The sequence below is a fragment of the Cavia porcellus genome, unplaced genomic scaffold (genome assembly GCF_034190915.1).
Source record: "Cavia porcellus strain 051 isolate PalLab524CR breed Dunkin Hartley unplaced genomic scaffold, mCavPor4.1 scaffold_9, whole genome shotgun sequence".
Classification (NCBI taxonomy): Eukaryota; Metazoa; Chordata; class Mammalia; order Rodentia; family Caviidae; genus Cavia; species Cavia porcellus.
This window is the reverse complement of record NW_026947492.1, coordinates 9,398,591-9,419,100: the sequence shown is the minus strand read 5'-3', so window position 1 is coordinate 9,419,100 and position 20,510 is coordinate 9,398,591. Positions and strand designations below refer to the sequence as shown.

The following is a 20,510-nucleotide window of genomic DNA, read 5'->3' as shown; positions in this document are numbered from 1 at the left end:
ACTCAGTTCTTAGTAACACAACATTAGAAACAGTCACAGCTCAATCTGATGCTCTAACAGAGACAACAACATTTTATTTGGCTGGGGTGTGTGTGTGTCAGTGGTGGGGGACAAATCCAGGGCCTTATGCATGCTAGGTATAGTAACACCACTGAACGATGTCCCCACCCTACCAATATTTTTAACTCAGTTGCCAACTCAAAAACTCTCCTCTTGGGGCTGGGGATTTAGCTTAGCAGCATAAGCGCCTGCCGTGCAAGCAGGCAGTCATGAGTTTGATCCCAGGTACCAATAAAAACGAAAAAGACCAATATATATATATATATATATATATATATATATATATAATATATATATATATATATATAAAAAAATATATATATATATAAATAAAACTATCTTTTCTTTTAAATTCCCTTTGGAAGAAAGCCTAACTCTTAAAAAGTATTTGGAGTAACTCATCACAAAAAAATATAAGAAAATGGCAAAATACAAATAATGGAACTCATAAGTAGGAAAAATATAAACAAATATCTAGCTTTTTGGAAACTAAAACAAAAAAGAAAATTTATTTTAAAATAATGCAAATTTTTTTCTGTCTCATGCTTGGTGGCAAACAGAATCCCACTAGTTAGGTCTGATTTCCATTGTATTTCGAACTAGAGCTTCTCTAAGGGTCTGCTGAATGGGCCTGCAGAAGGTCAGTTCAGAACAAAGCCAGCAATTATCATACACTCTAGTACCAAGAACCACCCTCACCCCCTTACACCTTTACCTCGTACTGCTGCATTAACTGTACCATGGAGTCACCCACAAATAGTACATCAGGCTCTTTGTCTTTACAATCCAAGACAAATCTGTTGTGCTAGTTAGAAAAAGAAAGAAAAATTAGAAACCTATGAGATCTCTTGGACTAGAAAGAATTGTCATCTAAGCAGATACTGTTAAACATTCTTTTTATGATCCCCGGCCACGGTGACACACAAGTACTTTTTCTCTGCCAAGGCCCTTCCATTAAGCCCTCTTCGTCTTGGATTTAACCAACTATGGTCTGAAAATGTGAACCAAACTAAACGTCCCTTTCGTTAAGTTGCTGATGTCAAGTATTTTGCTCCAGTGACAAAGAAAGTTGACTAAAACAAATTTTGGTATAGAGAATGTAGTCACAGCTGTAATGCTACCTGACTATGTGGTTCAGAAACCTCTGGAATGATTCATAGGAAGGCTTTGAAAGGTTTGGAGATACAGACTGTAGAAGCACCCCTACTAGGCTGCATGCTGAGCTTGATGGGAAATTCTGGTCACAGGTTAGCAGATCAGAATAAAGATTAAAAACGCAAATGGCCAACTGATATGGTGGCACATGCCTATAACCCCAGCACTGCAGAGGATGAGGCAGAGGGATCATTGTGAGTTCAAAGCCAGCCTGGGCTACACAGTGAGTCCAATGATAGCTCCAAAAATAACAAAAACAAAAACAAAAAAGGCAGCAAACAGAGGCTGGGCTCAGGAGGTGTCAGTTTGGAAAAAGGACCACTGACGCTTGGAATCCAGGGCATGTGTGCTACCCGTGGGCAGTTAAACTGCCCACACCCTGAGACTACAGACAGCAGATGAACAAGACTGGTGAGGAAAATTTGGCTGCCCCACGATTACTGCTAGTTGCTTTTAGTCAGGTTTTTAATGAAAATCAGGAGCAAATAGCCCATTTGAAAAGTGTTTAGTTTCCTCAGAAAGGAAGAGCTGAGGAGAGCTGAGTTGCTGAAAAGATGAACATTAAAAAGAAGCCAACAGGAAAAATGCCTTGAGGACATGAAGAAGCAGCAAGTCCCCACCAAACTGCAAAAATGAGACTTGCTTTAAGAAAGCCCATAGCTGGGTACGGTGGTGCATGCCTGTAATCCCAGCACATGGGAGGCTGAGGCAGGAGGATCTCTGGGAGTTGGAGGCCTACCTGGTTTACATAGTGAGTTCAAGGCCAGCCTGAACTGCATAGTGAAAGTCTGTCTCAAAAGGACAAAAACAAAAACCCCACAAAAAGAAAGCCAGAGGAAAGGTCACTGCACTCAAGAAGGTCTGCCTAGGGAATGCTGAAATTGTTAGGGCTTTGGCAAGTCTTAGGAGATGGACTAAATGCATTCTGCTTGGAGATATGCATGAACCTTTTGGGGGTCAGGGATGAAATGTTATTTATGGTTTAGATCTAGATACCCCTCAAGACTGTCACGTACTCATAGGAGGAGCTTTGGGAAGGTGACTGGGTTATAGCGAAGGTGGGAGTCTGGTAGTAGAGTGGTGGGGACTGGAAGGGTACACCTCTGTCCCCGTTACTTCTCTCCGTGCTTTCTGTCTGCCATGCTCCTCTGTTGGAGCCAGTTAACTATTGACTGAAACGGAGTTGAAACCAACTTGTCTTTCAAAACAAAACATTTCTTTTAGGCTGAAAGTATGGGGGCGGGGGGAGAAGAGAGGAGAGGACAGGAGAGGAGAGGATAGGAGAGGAAAGGAGAGGAGAGGACAGGAGAGGAGGGGATAGGAGAGGAGAGGAGAGGAGAGGAGAGGAGAGGAGAGGAGAGGAGAGGAGAGGAGAGGACAGGAGAGGACAGGAGAGGAGAGGATAGGAGAGGAGAGGAGAGGAGAACGAGAACCTAGCTAAGACACTTTTTAAAAACAGATTTTAAGCCCAGCATGGTAGCACATGCTTATAATTGGGGGGAGGGGGGGAGCAGGACTGCTGTGAATTCAAAGCCAGCCTAAATATACACAGAAACCCTAACACTGGCTGAGGATTTAGCTTGGCGGCATAAGCGCCTGCCTTGCAAGAGCACAGTCATGAGTTCAATCCCCAGTACCAAACAAACAAACAAACAAACAAACAGAAAAGCCCACAGCCATTCTGCCGTCTCCTGCACGGGCCTGCCCTCAACTGTAGCAGATGTACTTCTTTTCCTACTTTTTTTTTTTTATCGGTACCGGGGATCGAACTCACGACTGCCTGCTCGCAAAGCAGGCGCTTATGCCGCTGAGCTAAATCTCCAGCCCCTTTCTTTTCCTACTTTTACTAGCCCAAAGTCACTGCAGAGCCTGTTACTTTTCCTACCTTTAATAAAACTTTGTTACTATTTAAAAAAATAAAGGATCGTACCCATCAACATTAAAGATATAGTTCAAACTTTTATACTTAAATTAGAAACAAAGAGTTACAGGATGGTCTGGGCTACAGATCTGTAATGTCTTTTCAAGAAATGGGACAAACACAGTTTCACTGTCTCAAACTCCAGTTCAGCTGTTTGTTTTAGGAATGAAGGCAGAGTTACTAGTTAAGTATTTCGGCTGACAATACCAATGCAGAGAAGAGTGTGGCAGAACAGATACCCACTTAATGGAATGAATAATGAGTGAAAATCAGAAAACAATTTGAAAGTAGAAATAATTCAACAGTTTCATTAAGACAGTACCTACTTGCTTCCATGTTTTATGCCAATAAACATTACTTTAAAAATACTATTATTTCAGTAAGTCAGATTTTTAAAATAATTTCTTTATAGTACTGGGAACAGATCAGAGGTAACAAGGGAGGCAACAAATGAAGTCTATCTGCAACCTTTTTGAGACAATGTCTAACTAGGTTGACAAGGCAGGCCTTGAATTTGTGATCTTCCTGCCTTACTCTCCCAAGTAGCTGGAATTTCTTCCTTGAGCTCAAGAAAAAAAGTTTTTTTTTTTTTAACACACGTTATTGAGACAGGGTCTTGCTATATAGTTCAGACTGGCCTTGAACTATGTATATGTAGCCCAGGATGGCCTCAAATTCATGGCACTCCTCCTGCCTCAGCCTCCTGAATGCTGGGATTACAGACATGAGCCACCACACCTGGCTAAGAAGTATTTTTAAAATTAAGGGATAAAATAAACAAGGATAATTACTTTCCGGGCACTAGAAGAATAACCCAATGGCACAGTGCTTACTTAGTGCACATAAGGCCCTGGGTTTGATTTCCAGTGCATTATTTTAAAAAAAGAAGAAGAGTAGGAGGAGGAAGAGGAAGAAGAAAACTACCTTTCTTTCTTTTTTAACTATTTTCTTTTTTGGTTCTGGGAACCAAACTCAGGGCCTTGCACTTGCAGGCAGGCTCTGCAGCGCTGAGCTAAATCCCCAGCCCTGAAAACTACTTTTTGATACTCGTAATATATAAAAATGTGACAGAATTTAAGTACTGCTGTTCTAAAGGTTCTAGTAATTGATAATTTCTTTCTTTCTTTTTTTTAAGGATACGGTCCTGTTACATAGTCTAGGCTGGCCTTGAACCCACGCTCGTGCCTCAGTGTCCTGGGTACTGGGATCACAAGTGTGCAGCACCACACGCAGCCCTACTTTTCTTTTAAGGTATAAAGTAGTTGTACTAAGACTAGAAAAACAGAAGAGACCAAAGTACAGCACCTGTGAGCCGTCTATCACCGAACCCTTAGCACCAGCTTGGGGTACTTTCTTCTTAGCCTTTTTTTCATGCGTCACCTCCACCCTATCTTTGTGGTTTGTGGCTTCAAACACACAGTCCTGCCTCAGTTTCCTAAGTGCTGGGATTATAGGTGTGCACTGCTACCTGCTCCCCTGTACGTGTTACATCACGAATTCTTCATCCTGGCACATCCTGGCACAGCTAGGTTTTTCTAGAAAAACCTAGATTTCAGTTCTAGCTTACTACTTTCTAGTTCTGTGACTTTAAGCAAGTACAGGATCTAAGTCTTGGTCTTCAATCTGCTGGCCACTGTGTTTTAGAATGAAGATGAGAATTTAAGGGAAACAACTCGGCTATTGTCTGGCCCACAGTAGGCACTCAAAAGATGCCAGCCATTACAGCTGCACTCAGCTTCCTATCAGTGTATGGGCTGCCCGAGAGAGCATCCAGCATCCTATCAGAAACATTTTTCTGTGTAGATATTCCCCCCTTTTTAGAGGCACCAGGGATTGAACCCTGGGCCTGTGCACAGAATTACATCCCCCAGCCCTTTTTATGCTCTGAGACAGGGTCTCATACAGTCATTAAATTGCCCAGAGTGACTTGTGATTCTCCTGCCTACGTCTCCTGCAGTGCTAGAATTATAGGCACATGCCACCATGCACGGGTATCTGTATCTCCATCTATATCTATCTATTTATATCTACCTATATGTCTCTCTCTATATAGACGTATATAGATGTATATCCATCTACATATATCTCCATATATATATTTATATATCAGGCATGGTGGCACACACCTATAAACCCTGTACTTGAATCACTACAAGTTCAAGGCTGGTCTGGGCCACAGAGTAAGTTCAACACAAATTTGAACATCATAGACCCTATCTCGAAAAAAACCAAGCCTTTTTTCTTTATTCTCTATTCTTTTCATTATTCTCGAGAAAATAAACAATTTATTCATACAGCATTACACTGAGTATTATAAATACACTTACACTGAGTATTATAAATAATCTAAAGATAATAATGTATAGGTCACATGCAAACATTATGCCATCTTAGAAAAGGAACTTAAGCCCATTTCTTATTTTTGAGACAGGGTCTCGCTATGCAGTTCAGGCTGGCCTTGAGCTCGCAATGATCCTCCTGCCTCAGCCTCCCGAGTGCTGGGATTATAGGCATGAGCCACCATGCCCGGCTTACTTAAGCCCATTTCTGGAGATTGGCTTCACAGGCAAGGTCCTGGGACCAGTCCTCTATGGACACAGAAGAAAAACTACACAGTACTTCCTAGGTAGTATTGTGTACCATCTCAATTCTTAGTCATGATTATTTTACATTAAATATTTTACTTTGAAATTTGAGGCGAAGAATTGCAAAAAGAAAGAGTATTTCCATATACCACTCCCTCTGCTTCCCCCAACGTTAGCATATGTAATAAATATGGTCCATGCCAGGTGTGGTGACATCTGCCTTTAATTCTAGCACTAAGGAGGCTGAGGCAGGAGAACTGCTCTGAGTTTCTGGCCAGTCTGGTCTACATAAGCAAGTTCAAGACCAGCCTGCACTACATAGAGAGACTCTGTCTCAAAAAACCCAAAGGTGGGCTGGGGATTTAGCTCAGCAGCATAAGCGCCTGCCTGGCAAGTGCGAGGTCTTGAGTTCAATCCCCCGTACCACCAAAAAAAAAAAAAAAAAAAAAAAAAAAAAGCCAAAGGGAAAAAACATGGTACATTTATCAAAACTAATAAATAGTAACAGTATCAATAGTGAATAGTATCAACTAAACCGGAATTTATTCTCTAACTCTTACTGATTGCTTTTTTTTTCCTAGCACCCTTCTCCTGTTCTGGAATCAACTCGGGACACTGCGTTGCATTTAGTCTTTATCTCTTCATTTTCTTTTCCTCTGGGAGTGTTCTAACTGAGGGACTCGCACATGCCAGGGAAGCACACGAGTGCCCAACTACATCCCCAGCTCACTGTAGTGCACCCTAAGCCAGCATTTTGCTAACTGTCAAGGCTGATCTCAAACTTGAGAGGACTGGATCATAGGTACCCGGAGCCTCATGTGACTTCAGCGACACTTCAGATGCGTAGCAGTCAGCTACTTTTGTAGGACACCCTTCAATTTGACTGGTATTTTCTCATGACTAGGCTGAGGTCACAGATTTCTAGGAACGCTACCAGAGGTGATATGTACTTGTTGCAGAGGGTACATGACATTAACATAAACTATTACTGGAATGCTATAACTGATCACTTGCAAGACTTCTCCAGTGTAGTTAGTTATTATTTTTCCTTAACCTATTCTATTTGTTAGAATCCGAACACTAAACTCAGACTACCCGATGGTCAGGTGAATTAAGCGCCAACTACTGGAAGGAGGGATATCAAAAATAAATTGGATTTAGTGTTAAAAGTTCTGTAATCTCGGCACACAGGGAGACTGACCAGGACGATCACAGGTTCAAATCCTGTTTGGGCAATTTAGCAATAACCCATGCCCAAAAGATAAAACTGCAAAAAACTAATAAAGAGTTAAAGATGTGGTTCAGTGGTAAGCACTCATGAGTTCAATTCCTCAGTACTACAAAAACAAAAACAAAACCCTGTGGTCACATATTAAAAATATCCAAGTAATTTAGAGGGAGATAAGGGCAGGGTGCTCAGTGGCATAAGTGCCCACCTGGCAAGTGTGAGGTCACGAGCTTGATCCCTAGTACAAAAAATAAAACAAACAAACAAACCAAAAAATAGAGGGAAATACTTTTGAGAATAGAACAACAACATAAAGTTTCTCTTCAAGGCTGTGCTCACCGACTTTGATATTCATCAATGGATCCTGCCTATGCTAATTATTCTGTGTGGTCTAAAGATTTTTGTTTTCCCTTCTTCTTTCTGTATTACATTCTTCCATGAAGATTTGTATCTTCTCTCCTATTTATCAGTTCATTTAACCATTTATTTGATTATTTTTACTATACTGCCCCAGTTTTCTGCTTCACACTTTGGTTGCCCTTTCAGGCTGGCTCTCAGGGAGGAAAAGCTATTACACGCCTGCTGTGTGACGCACGAGGACACACAATCCTGCCACCTACCTTGCTTTTACTCTTTGGATTACTTTGTTGCTTCTTTGCATTATAAAGTACTACAAGCATTCCACTTCCCTGGAAGCACTGAGGAGCTACATCCCCAGCCCTTTTTTATTTTGAGATGGCTGCCAGGCTAAGCCTCCTGCATAAACCTCCCAGGATGCTGGGATCACAGGTCTGCCTATCCTTCATTCCAGGTACATTTTCCTCATGCCACTTACAGACTCAACCATCTCTCCAAGGACTCCTGGTTCTTTCCACTGCAAAACAGTATTTACGGTCGGATATGTGGCAGTATGTGCCTGTAATCCCAGCACTTGAGAGGCTGAGGCAGGGGAATTGCTGTGAGTTCAAGGTCAGCCTGGGCAACACAGATGAATTCAAAGCCAGTCTGAACTACCCTGTCTCAAAGAGCTAAAAAAAAAAAGTATGGGCATATGATGCCTTAATAAAGACAGTCCATCTTTTTCATGCAAGTTTTAAATTTTTTTAGTACTGGGGACTGAACTCACAATCTCACGCTTGCTTTGGGCAGGAGCTGTGCTGCTGAGCTACATCCCCAGCCCCTCTTTTTTGGTCTTTTTGAGACAGTTTTGTTCTGCAATTCAGGCTGGCCTTGAGGCTCATTGTAAAGGCTCTGGGTTCAATTCCCAGTAAATGCAATCAGTCAACCACAAAGAACTGGTTACAACAAAAAATGTGAATTAAATAACAAAACCTGTCAAAAATTCATAATCTAAATCTTTTTTAGGTGGGTTAAGGCTGTTCAGATGCAGCCATTTTATATATTCTTTTCAAATCTATTTTATTTTAAAGAAGAAAATACAAAACAAAATTTCAAAACGTAATAATTAGGGGGAAACAATGGTATACACATTATATATTATTTCTTTCAGCTTCTCACACTGGTGAGACAATACAATGTTTACACTTGCATGCTGATTTATTTCACTTACAAGTATGATCTCAAATTTGCATCCATTTATCTGTTTCCAGTTTACGCTTCTTTATGGCTGAGTAGTACTCCACTGTATAAAAATATCACATCTTTTCTATGCATTCTTCAGTCAGTGGTCATTTAGGTTGTTTCCAAAGTCTAGCTATTACAAATTATGCTGCTACAAACATGGGTGCACATATACTACTATGGTACGATGTTTTTAATCCTGGGAAGATACTCAAAACGAGAATAGCTGGGTCGAATGGGACCTCTAATCTTAGTTTTTTGAGGCATCTCTACACTGATTTCCTTAGTATTTACACTGGTCTACACTACCACCAACAATAGAGAAGGGTTCCTTCTCCCCTACAGCCCCTCCTGCATTTGTTATTGGTTGCATAATCTGAATCTTGGTAATGGGAAAACAGACAAACCCAAATTGGTGGAATTGTTTAAAATAAATGGCCTGGCTTGGCATGGTGGCACACGCCTGTAATCCCAAGACTCAAAAGGCTGAAGCAGAAGGATCAGCATAAATTCAAGGCTAATGTGGGGTACAAACTGAGTTCGGGGTCAGCCTGTACCATGTAGAGATCCTGTTACAAAAAAAGAAAAACAAAACAAAACAAAAAGCCCTGAATTTTCAAAAAGGCTTTTTTACTCTTCCAAACTGTCAAGGTCATGAAAAACAAAAACCAAGAAATGTTTCAGATCAAGGGGAACAAAGAGCCACAAAACAGAATGTAATGTGTAATGCTGGACTAAGAAGGTCAATTATAAACAACACTCCTGGCACAGCTGGAGAAATGTGAATTAGTTTTTTGATTAACTATTAACAGTACCCTATGTATCACTTGGACAGCACTTTTGTTTATATACTGACTCTTCCTAGCACTGAAAGGACAGGTGTCATTTCAACCACTCAATTCGTTTTGCTCTTGAGACAGGGTCTCGCTATGTAGTTCAGGCTGGTCCTTCAAGTTGAGACAATTCTCCTGCCCCAGCCTCTCAAGTGCTAGGATCACAAGCATGCAACACCACTCCCAGCCAATCAGTTGATTCTTGTATTGAATAAATGATACAATTACACTTTTTGTATTTCCTGTTATAGTATCAATTAATGAAAAGGGGCTGGGGATTTAGCTCAGCAGCATAAGCACCTGCCTGGCAAATGTGACGTTTTGAGTTTGATCCCTGGTACCAATAAATAAATAAATACATAAATAAATAAATATTTAAAAATCAATGAAAAAAAAGCAACTTTTGGTCCTCCTGTATTTACATAATTGGACTGGTAAGTAGGTAATTATATCAACGCTAAATTTCCTGACTTTATTTATTTATTTGTCTTTTTTGTTTTTATCGGTACCAGGGATCAAACTCACGACTACTTGCTTGCAAGGCAGGCGCTTATGCCGCTGAGCTAAATCCCCGGCCCAATTTCCTGACTTTAATAACCATCTTTTAGTTACATGAAAAGTCTTTGTTCTTAGAAAACTGAACTCTAGGTAGGGATAAAAGATGATGGTAAGTTGGCACAGTGCTGCACACTGTAATCCCAGCACTCAGCAGTCCAAGGCAGGAGGATTATCATATGTCCGAGGCCATCTTGGACTACACAGTGAGTTCAAGGCCAGCCTGAACTACATAGCGAGACTTCATCTTTAAAAAAAAAAAGGTGAGTCCAACTTACCTCAGACGGTTCAGATATGGCAAACATTAATAACTGATAAGTCTAGGGAAAGAACATAGGGGATTCTTCCTAAAATTTTCTAACACTTGTGCAATTTTGAAATTTATTTTTAAAAAATTATGCCACATGTGTTGGTGTACACCTGGAATCCCAGCATTCAGGTCAGGAGGCTGAGGTAAAAGGCTGAATAAAGTGAATTCAAGACCAACCGGGGGGGGGGGGGGGGGGCTGGGGATTTAGCTCAGCGGCATAAGCACCTGCCTTGAAAGCAGGCAGTCGTGAGTTCGATCCCTGGTACCGATAAAAAGGAAAAAAAGCCAAAAAAAAAAAAAAAAAAAAAAACAACCAAGACCAACCCGGGCTATGCAGTTCAAGCCGGACTAAACTACACAGTGACACCTGGTTTCAAAAAGCATCCCTTTAATACTGTAAAGGCACTGCTATCTTTAAAGAGTAACAGAAGACAGTTATTATGGTATCAAAATATTCCTCAACTTCAAAATGGTGATCAGGTTTGACATTTCTAACATTAGATTTTTAAATGTATATGTATAGTAATAAATGTACATTGACTATTAAAACTGTCCCCTCTGGGCTAGGGACTTAGCTCAGCAGCATAAGCACCTGCCTAGCAAGTGTGAGGTCATGAGTTCGATCCCTGGTACCGCAAGAAAAAAAAAAAAAAAAAAAAAACTGTCCCCTCCCAGCTCTGATACAAGGGCTTAAAAACATGAAAAGACACACTTCACGTGAAGATGTGCTTCTCTTTACCTGAGACATCCACCTGTCATCTCCTTGAACATCCTCTGCTGCATGTGGAATAGCTGCTGGGTTTGAATCTCCTTGGCTCATTCTACACCTGAGAAAAAATGTCTATGTCATATTTCATTTATTAACAGAAATGTTTGCTACCACTTCCTTAATACTACATGTCAGATTTTAAATAATTTGTTTCATAGTATTTTTTTTTCTAGAAATGAAACCGAGGTTTATTTTTAAGAGATGAATTCCAGGACATGACTTCTTAACTTCCATAAATATAGTATCACTAATCTTGCAGACAAGTTTGAATATCAGTTAGAAAACAGCGCACCACATTTAAAAAAACCAGCTCCAAGTAGTGTACACTTTATACCTACATAAGCTTTTCATGATCATGTAACATTTGGTAATAAGGGGACTGGGATTTAGCTCAGCAGCATAAGCACTTGCCTTGCAAGCAGGCAGTCGTGAGTTCGATCCTTGTACCGATAAAAAGGAAAAACAAAAATAAAAACAAACAAACAAAAAAACCCCGCAGAAATGTTAATCTTTTAGAAAGACAAGGGACCAGGGAACAAGGGACCAGGGATTCAGCTCAGTGGTATAAACACCTGCCTGGCAAGTGCAGGTCCTGAGTTCAATTACTGATATATATATATATATTAAAAAAAAGACAAATAGGAAACCAAATGATTTTCAATCAGTTGTAAAGAATTAGATTCTAAACAGAAAGGACAGTGAGAAAGAGAAAACTCTAAGATCTTGGGCCTTTTATAACAAGACTATCCTCTATATAAGCAAGCTTTTTCTTTTCCATCACATCCTCAAATACAGCTAGCCCTTCTGTGAAAGACACCCTACAAATGTGAATCCATAGACACAGGGTATATACAGTGTGATGTATATATTACACACACACACACACACACACACACACACACACACACACAAAGTATATAAAACAGAGTGCTAAGGTAGTAGTCTGTCTTTTTTTCTTTCTCTTTCTTTCTTTCTTTTTTTCAGGGCTGGGAGGCAAACCCAGGGCCTTACGCTTTATGAGTGCACTAATGGGCCACAAGCCCACCCAAACGTAGTGGATTTTAGAACCTCAAAGTACTAACCTCTACTAAACACAAAAGCGTACCTTCTTGGGAAAAAGAAATTGCAAAAGCAAACAATATTAACGCCAATTATATAAATTACCTCAACTCTCAATGACACTAGATCTAAACACCCCAACCAGGGTGAGGGTAAGCACCCCATCTGACTGAAAATACAAGTACCATTCACATCGTGGGCATGCTTATCTGGACTACTACACCTAGCAACTATCAGAAAATAGCTACAAAAGACTCTATATCCTATATGTTTTATAATAGCATTCCAACCCTCACAAAACTACTATAAAATGAGGAAAACACAAAGGCCACAGACTTTAGGTAATCTGTGCAGTGAGTGACTGAATGTGACCTGAAATCAGGTTTGCCTGATACCAAGAAAGTCACACCTGGCTTGCTGATCACAAGTCAATTCATGGTGACTCCCTAACAAGAGACTTGTATCTAACCATTTCACCTAGGAGGCATGCAAGCAACATCAATGCAAAATACGAGAATCATGAAGAACTGTAAGATGAATCTGTATAGCTCTTATCAGACTCTGGTATTTGCTTGGGGTTTCATCATCTAAGAAAGGCGCACAAAAACAGCATAAAGGAAAACAAAAAACGCTTAAGTCAAAATATTGCCATATATGTAATTTTTACATATGAGGTCTTGCTTTTTGTTTTTAAACTCAATAAAACTTTTTTTTCCCTCCCTAGACAGGGTTTTGGGGCCAGGGATATAGCTCAACAGCACAAGTGCCTGCCTGGCAAGCGCAAGGTCCTGAGTTTGATTCCTGATACCCACCCACCCCCTCACACACAAAAGTAAAGAGTTTTGTTACATAGTTTCAGTTGGCCTTGAACTCTACATAGTCATGGCTGGTCTTGAACTTGTGGCAGTACTCCGTCTCAGACTCTCCAGTGCTGAGATATGCATGTGACACCATGCCCGGCAAACTCAATAAAACACCCTATACCAGCGGTGGTAAACCTATGGCATGTGTGCCATAGCAGGCATGTAGAGCTCACTCTGTCAGCACGCCAGCCAAGTCACCCCAGGAGCCAGCATCGAATAGCAGCACACACGGGCAGTGTTGTCACTCTGCAATAAACAAGTGGGTTTTGAGTTGCAGTTTGGGCACTTGATCTCAAAAAGTCTCGCCATCACTGTTCTATATCTGCTATAGGAAGGACTCTGCAGCTGGATATGGTATGAAACTGAGGCAGAGGTCAGCTTGGGCAATTTAAGTCTTTATGTCAAAAATAAAATAAAAAATTTAAAGGTTGGAGGCCTGTAGCTCATTGCTAAAGTTTGCCTGGCATGCCCAAGGCTTAAGCACTAGTATTAGAGGGAGATATTAAGGACTAGGGTATAGCTCACTGGATGCTATGATTTATGTAATATCCACCCGCGCACAAGTCTCATGCAATCATGGACAGGGCTGAATCTAGCATTCATGATTGGCTCATTGTCTGGCACTGGGACTGGTGCTGTGAGTGCTTCATCTGCCCAGAAGTGGAGCCAGCACACTGTAATGGCGGGAAGAAGCCACGTCTTTCCCTCTTTTGCTGTTCACACTTGCTGTCGGCAGCCGCTATGAACTGCTGCCCCTCAGCCATGTCATTTTTCCTTGGAGCCAACTGAGTATGACTGAAACCTCCCAAACTGTAAGGCAAATAAACTTTTCCTTCCCTAATTTTGGGCATCAGCAACAGGAGAGAAAAGTAACTAAATGGATCTATCAGGCCCCGGGTTCCATCCTGAGCCTCCACTGAAGTCTCATTCTTTCATATAAATCAAGAATCTCTCATTAGCATTTTTTAAATTTTTTTGAGACCAGGATCTCACTATGTAGATGAGGCTGACTTCAAACTTGTTGTCTTCCTGCCTTGCAGCCCAAGTGCTAGGATTATAGGCATATGCCACCACACTCAAAGGGTGGGGTAAATTTCTTTCTTTTTTTGAGACAGTCTTGCTATGCAGTTCAGGCTGGCTTTGTCCTCATGGCAATATTCCTGCCTCAGCCTCCAAGTGCTAGGATTACAGGCGGGAGCCATCACGCCCCATCAGTAAATTTCTAATAAATATAACCATAAACTGAATCATCTGTCTCATACAGTAAACATCCCTCAATGGAGATACAAGGACAGGCTACATAAATACGCAATAGGAAAGCATAAAGTGAACATACATATGAGTAAAGACTGATCTAGATTAATGGATTCCAACATTTTTGAATGCTTCAGAATTTTTTGAAATGTACCTCAATATAAAAAAATGTACTTCAATATACATATATTTGTGTACAAATTATGTGGATTGATAATGTGCATTTTAATTGTTAAAAGTTTTTTTTTTTTTTTTGCATTTTTCCATTAAAAATGCTGAAAAATGGGGCTTTAGCTTAGTGGCATAAGCACTGCCTTGCAAGCAGGCAGTCGTGAGTTCGATCCCTGGTACCGATTTAAAAAAAAAAAAAAATGCTAAAACACAAGTTGAGTTTTTTCTTATATTCCAATGACTCGTCTTATGCATCCCAAGGGTGTATATATTTTCATATAAACTCTTCTCTTTAAACCTATGGCACAATTTAAAGATATATATTTTCAGAATCTCTACAGGTAATCTAAAATAACAATTATAATTAATGTTTATTAAGAACTAACCGTTCAGGCCAGGTATAATGGTGCGTGCCTGTAATCTCAGTACTGGGGTATCAGTGTTCGAGGTCAACCTGAGTTACACAGTGAGAGAGCCACATGAGAAGACTGAGTCAAGATTCATAATACCTCACCAGGCTTTAAAATCAAAATGGACAAGAAAACTAAATTTTAACACAGAAACAATCTGCTAGCAGAAAAAACAGGTAAAACTCTCAGACACACAGGCGATTGGCATAGGCATGGGCTTTCAGAACAGAATCCCAATGGCACAAGAAATACTACTGATAATATAGGATCATAGCAAATTAAAAAGCTTCTGTACAGTAAAGACAACAACCAACAGAGTATAAAGGGACAATAAACAGAATGGGGAAAAATGTTTTTGCCAACTATTCCTCAAATGGATGACTAACCTCTAGCCCCAGATACATAAAACTGGATTTAGTGGGCCCACCCCTTACTTTCTACTGTTTATTTGTACTTTAGTATAATAGAAGCTAACTGTGTGCCTCAGTACCTTTCCCCGAGGGATACAGGAAGCAATCAATGTGTTTCTCCACTCCGTAAGATGAAAAGCAAGGTCTGTGCATGGGTGCAAACATGGCAAAATGGGATTTTTACTCACCCTATGCTTCCTGTAACTTTGTTTTACATATGTTTACCCAAGCATCAAAGAGGGTCCAACAGACCCACACTACTCCAGGATTTGTTAAAAAAAATTTTTTTTTATTTTTCTGGAAGAAGTAGCCCAATTCAGTACAATGGCACATGAAAAACCAGATTTGCAACTTTTGGAGGAGGTCAAATCCAAATCATCAGATCATTCATGCATGGATAATGAAGATGATCCATTATGGTAAAATACATGCTTTCATAACAGAAGACTGGTGGGGATGGATGATGGTGATGATAAGGCCAGCCACAATAACTCTGACACTGGCCATATAAGCCAAAGTTCCTGTGACAGTGGAATTCAGCAAAACACAACTGACACAGACACATGGTATGCAGACCTCCTTCATTGAAATGACAAAGAAAACAGCAATATGAGTATATACTTGACTACTGAAATGTTGCAAAATGGCATGAAACCAAATAGAACAATCCAATTTTTTTTTTTTTTTTTAGCTTTTTTCTGCTGGGGGGGGGGATGTCTTTGAGACAGGCTCTCACTGTGCAGTTCACATTGACCTTGAGCTCACTTGTAGCCCAAGGCTGGTCTCAAACTCCCAAGGATCCTCCTGCCTCAGCCTCCCAAGTACTGGGATTACAGGCATGCTGAACAATCCAATGTTAGAACTAGGTCCAAGACAATTTACAGAAGGTCTTGGAAGGGTGAAACATTTTGGACAGCATACTAGCACTGCCATTCAATATTGGAAACTGTAACAGATGAAATGCTACAAGATGTTATGAAATACACAAAGGCTGAAATGCAAGTAAAACCTTCTGTATGTACCAATAGCCATAATCAAAAATGTATTTGGCACCTCATTAGCTGAACTGAAAGCATTTATATGTCTGTGGTACTTGGCACAGATTTCTCATGGTGATCACAAGAAGGTAAGAGACTTATGGAAAAGTGACAGGTCAAAATATGGCATAAAAATGTATGCCCTGTAGATGTGAAGACTTATCATGCTTTGAGTCTAGATATTTATCCTGGAACTTAGTCATCAGGTCCTTTTTCATACAGTAATAAACAGAATGACGATGTGCACAGACTTGTTGCTCCTATCTCCCAAACTAATCAGAATGTGACCAAAAGGGAAAAAAAAAAAAAAGAATGTGACATTTGACAATTGGTTTACTGGTTTCCAACTGATGTTACATTTGTTACATTTGCTAACAGAATGCAAGTTGACCAGTGCAGGACCTGTGCCCAGGAACAAAGCAGAAATTCCATATGAAATGTTGTCATTTCAAAACAAACAAATATACACTACAATCTTTGGATATCAGAAAGATATAACATTGGCCTCCTATATCACAAAGAAAACAGAACAATAGAAATACTGATAGGAAAACCTGGACAAAAAAAGGAAGCCTCAGATAGAAAATTTCAACAACAAAACCAAAGGCAGAATAGAGGTTGCTGAATAGTTACACGCTAACTTTGTCACTTGGAACACAAAGCATTGATCAATGGCTGTTTTACTCCATCTTAAACATGCCTGCTATAAGTTTTGTAGTTTACAAAGAAAATAAGAAGTACCTAATACCACAGAGAAATTTTCTCAGAGGATTGAGACTGGAGCTCCTAAAATATCATTTACAGCGAGGAAAAATAAAATGTGGGGGGCTGGGGATTTAGCTCAGCGGCATAAGTGCCTGCCTTGCAAGCAGGCAGTCGTGAGTTCGATCCCCAGTACCGATAAAAATGAAAAAGACAAAAAAAAATGTGTCTTCCAGGGAGCTATGCAAAAAAATTGTGGCGCTCACTGATGAGAGGACAGGAAACAGGCAGGCATCACAACGATCTACAACAGGAAAACAAAAATGTCAGCTGCAGCCTGCAAGAAAGTACAGGAAAACAAACGGACACACTATCAGTGTAAGCAATACTTGTGTACAAAATGCAGTTGTCACATGTGAAGACTGCCTTGGGTGTGAACACTGCCCTGGTGGTAGACTTTTGTTTGTGCCTACATTGTAATTTATAGATTTGCATTCTTAATGTTATCTTTTAGCTTTTGCAAGAAAGTAGACAGCTGATGCGAAAATGCTGCTGTATAGTCTAAGCACTCATTACATATCTAGTATTTTATTTTATTGGTATCTTATTTTCCTAAGTGCATGTTGTACAATATAATAGGAAGGTCCTGACAAAAGAGGAAGCAAAGTGACAAGATGCCACATAGGAAAGCACACGTGCTGTCAGTGTAAGCCACGTGTGCATGGAACATACAGCTGGCATGTGTAAAAACTGCCTTGGGTGTGACAACTGAAGCAACACTTATTTGTGTGGTAGAGCTTTATTGGTATTTTCACTATAGTTCATGTAGGAATTTATTTCTGATGTTACCTTCTAGGTTTTATAAGCAATTACACAAGGGATATGAAATGTTGATGTTTAAACACATAATACATATTAAGAATTTAGTACCTTATTTTATTGCTAGTTTATATTCCTGTTAATTTTACAGTAAAATAAGAACTTCCTGACAAAACAGTAAGACCACTGAGATGTCAAGTATGTCCCTACAAAAGGCCAGGAAAGCAACACACACATGCTGTCTGTGTAAGTGATACGTGTGTACAGAATGTGCTGCTGTCGTGTGCAGACTGCCTTAGATATAACTGCAGATTATTTTCTCTGTTAAAGTGTTTTTGGTATTTTCACTACAGTTCATATAAAAATTTGAGTTTTTTTTTTTTATACTTAGAACACCAAAAAACAGCTGATACTGAAAAGTTACATCTTATAAACAATAAACGTTAAAAATTCAATGCTTTTATGTTTGTGATCCTTTTTCCTGTTAAGTATGCATTAATACAATAAAACTCATAAAATTAATAATTCAGCAATACAAATATTCTAAAGAATAAACATGGGTCTAACAGACCCATGTTTATGTACCTTGATGACAAAATCAGTCTTCTGTCCCAAGGGCTAGAGCCCTCAGGTGGGGGTGGTGGTATACTCCTGAGTGTTTCCAGCACTCGAGAGAGGTTGAGGCAGGAGGACTGGCATGACTTTGAGGCCAGCTAGGGTTACAAAGTGAGTTCAATGCTGGCCTGAACTGCCTAGCAAACCTTATAGAGACCACATGCCCAAAGTGTAACCCAAAGCCCACTTATTTATCACATTAATTGCCAATACTGCAATTAAACCTGAATTCTGAGGTTTCAGTTTAGGAAAAACAACTGTCACACAACGCTGGAGTGACCTGGCTTGTGCACCAACAGGGAGGGCTTGTATATCCACTGAGGCGGTGACCAGTGGGCCACAGGTTTGCCTACAGAGCACATCTCAAAAAAAGAAAAGACCACGTCTCAAAAAGAAAAGAACTACTCCAAAATGAAAGACCCAATCAAAAAATGATCAGGTGAAATGAAAGACACTTCTGAGAAGTATAGAGGGTCAATATACAAGTAAAACAATGTTCAATATCTCTGGCCACTAGAGGAATGCAGATCGAAACACCACCAAGATTCCGTCTTACTCCGGAAGGAATGGCTACCATCAAAAAATCAAATAACAAGTGCTGACAAAGCTGCACAGGGGCAGGCGGAGGAACTCTTCTGCTTGGTGGGTGGGAATGTAAACTAGCACAACCACTACGGAGATTGGTATGGAGATTCCTCGAAAAACTAAAACCAGAAATTCCAACTGAGCCTAGAATAGAAGCGCTATTCCACTTCTCGGCATCCTTCTGAAAGACTCATCACATTCCAGTAATACATGTATATCTCTTTACAGCAGCACAATTATATTACCTACATCTTGAAAATGGACTGTATCTCCATTGTCAGATGAATGGATAAAGAAACAGTAGCTATACACAACGGAGTATTACTCTGTCATAAAGAAGGATATCTGTAGGTAAACAGATACACCTCAAGACCATAATGTTGGGGCTGGGGATTTAGCTCAGAGGCATAAGCGCCTGCCTTGCAAGCACATGGTCATGAGTTCGATCCTCAGTACTGATTAAAAAAAAAAAGACCATAATGTTAAGTGAATAAATCAGACACAAATTTAAATGTCTCATGGTTTCTCGAACATGAGAAATGTAAAGTATAAACAAGGAGCAAAATAAAAGACAGTAATAGAAGTAGGGAGATACTTTTCAAATGGGAAGGGAAACAAAAGACAGCGGAAAAGAGACTTAAAAAACCAGAACTTGTGGGGAGGCGATCTAGGAATACAGCTCAGCAGCAGCACACTTGCATACTAGCCTAGCACAGGAAGTCCTGGGTTCAATTCCTACTACCACAAATAACCAACCAACAGAAAGGGATCTGACTTTCATCTTACCTTACTGATTCAAATCATCTCCCAATGCAGCAAGTCATTAATTTCTGCGATCACAAACAGCAGGCTCAGTTAGGAAGCCCAGCAAAATGGAGTTAAAAGGTGGGAAGAACAAAAATTAATTTACCACAAGAACTACATTACAAAAAAACTTTAGTTGTCCATAAAAACGAGTTCTCTGGAAGATGAAGAGTAAGCAACTTGCACAATTCCCTGCACTTTCTATCTTCTCTATTTAACTTGGATTACCACAATGCACTAGAATTTCCATATACTTCCACCAGCACAGTGCTGAAACCAGTTCCAGCAAAGAATTATAAACTCTCAAAATGAGACACACGGGGGCTGGGGATTTAGCTCAGCGGCGTAAGTGCCTGCCTTGCAAGCAGGCAGTCGTGAGTTCCATCCCTTGTACCAGTAAAAAGGGAAAAGACAAAAAAAAAAAAAGAGACACACAGGGCTGGGGATTTACCTCAGCGGCATAAGCACCAGCTTTGCAAGCAGGCGGTCGTGGGTTTGATCCCCGGTACCGATAAAAAATGAAAAAGACCAAAAAAAAAAAAAAAATGAGACAGGCATGCTAGTGCATGCCTATAATCTCAGCACTTGGGAGGCTGAGGCAGGAAGATCTTGTGAGTTCGAGACCAGCCTGGGCTGCAATGCCAGCTTGAACTGCATAGTGACATCCTGCCTTGCAAAAAAAAAAAAAAAAAATTCTCAAACTGGATTTTTCGTTAGTCTGAGCCATAAAACAGATGGAGGGAGAAAGTTTAACTATGAAGATTTAGAATACTTCTTCTAGGCC

The 20,510-nt window shown here is 40.2% G+C and overlaps 1 protein-coding gene across 2 annotated transcripts in view; it reads right to left on the bottom strand.

Moving 5' to 3' along the window:
- Nucleotides 1-20,510, bottom strand: part of Pafah1b2 (platelet activating factor acetylhydrolase 1b catalytic subunit 2) — a 29,716-nt gene that overhangs the window by 7,518 nt on the left and 1,688 nt on the right. Inside the window, exons 2-3 of one of the 2 annotated variants that reach the window (XM_063255820.1) lie at nucleotides 10,968-11,055; nucleotides 776-865 (exon numbers count right to left, since the gene is read on the bottom strand). In XM_063255820.1, the coding sequence (XP_063111890.1) occupies nucleotides 776-865; nucleotides 10,968-11,048 (171 nt within the window). In that variant the 5' untranslated portion in view covers nucleotides 11,049-11,055. The remainder of the gene's footprint in view (nucleotides 1-775; nucleotides 866-10,967; nucleotides 11,056-20,510) is intronic. The other variant, XM_023566216.2, reaches the window with a different exon arrangement.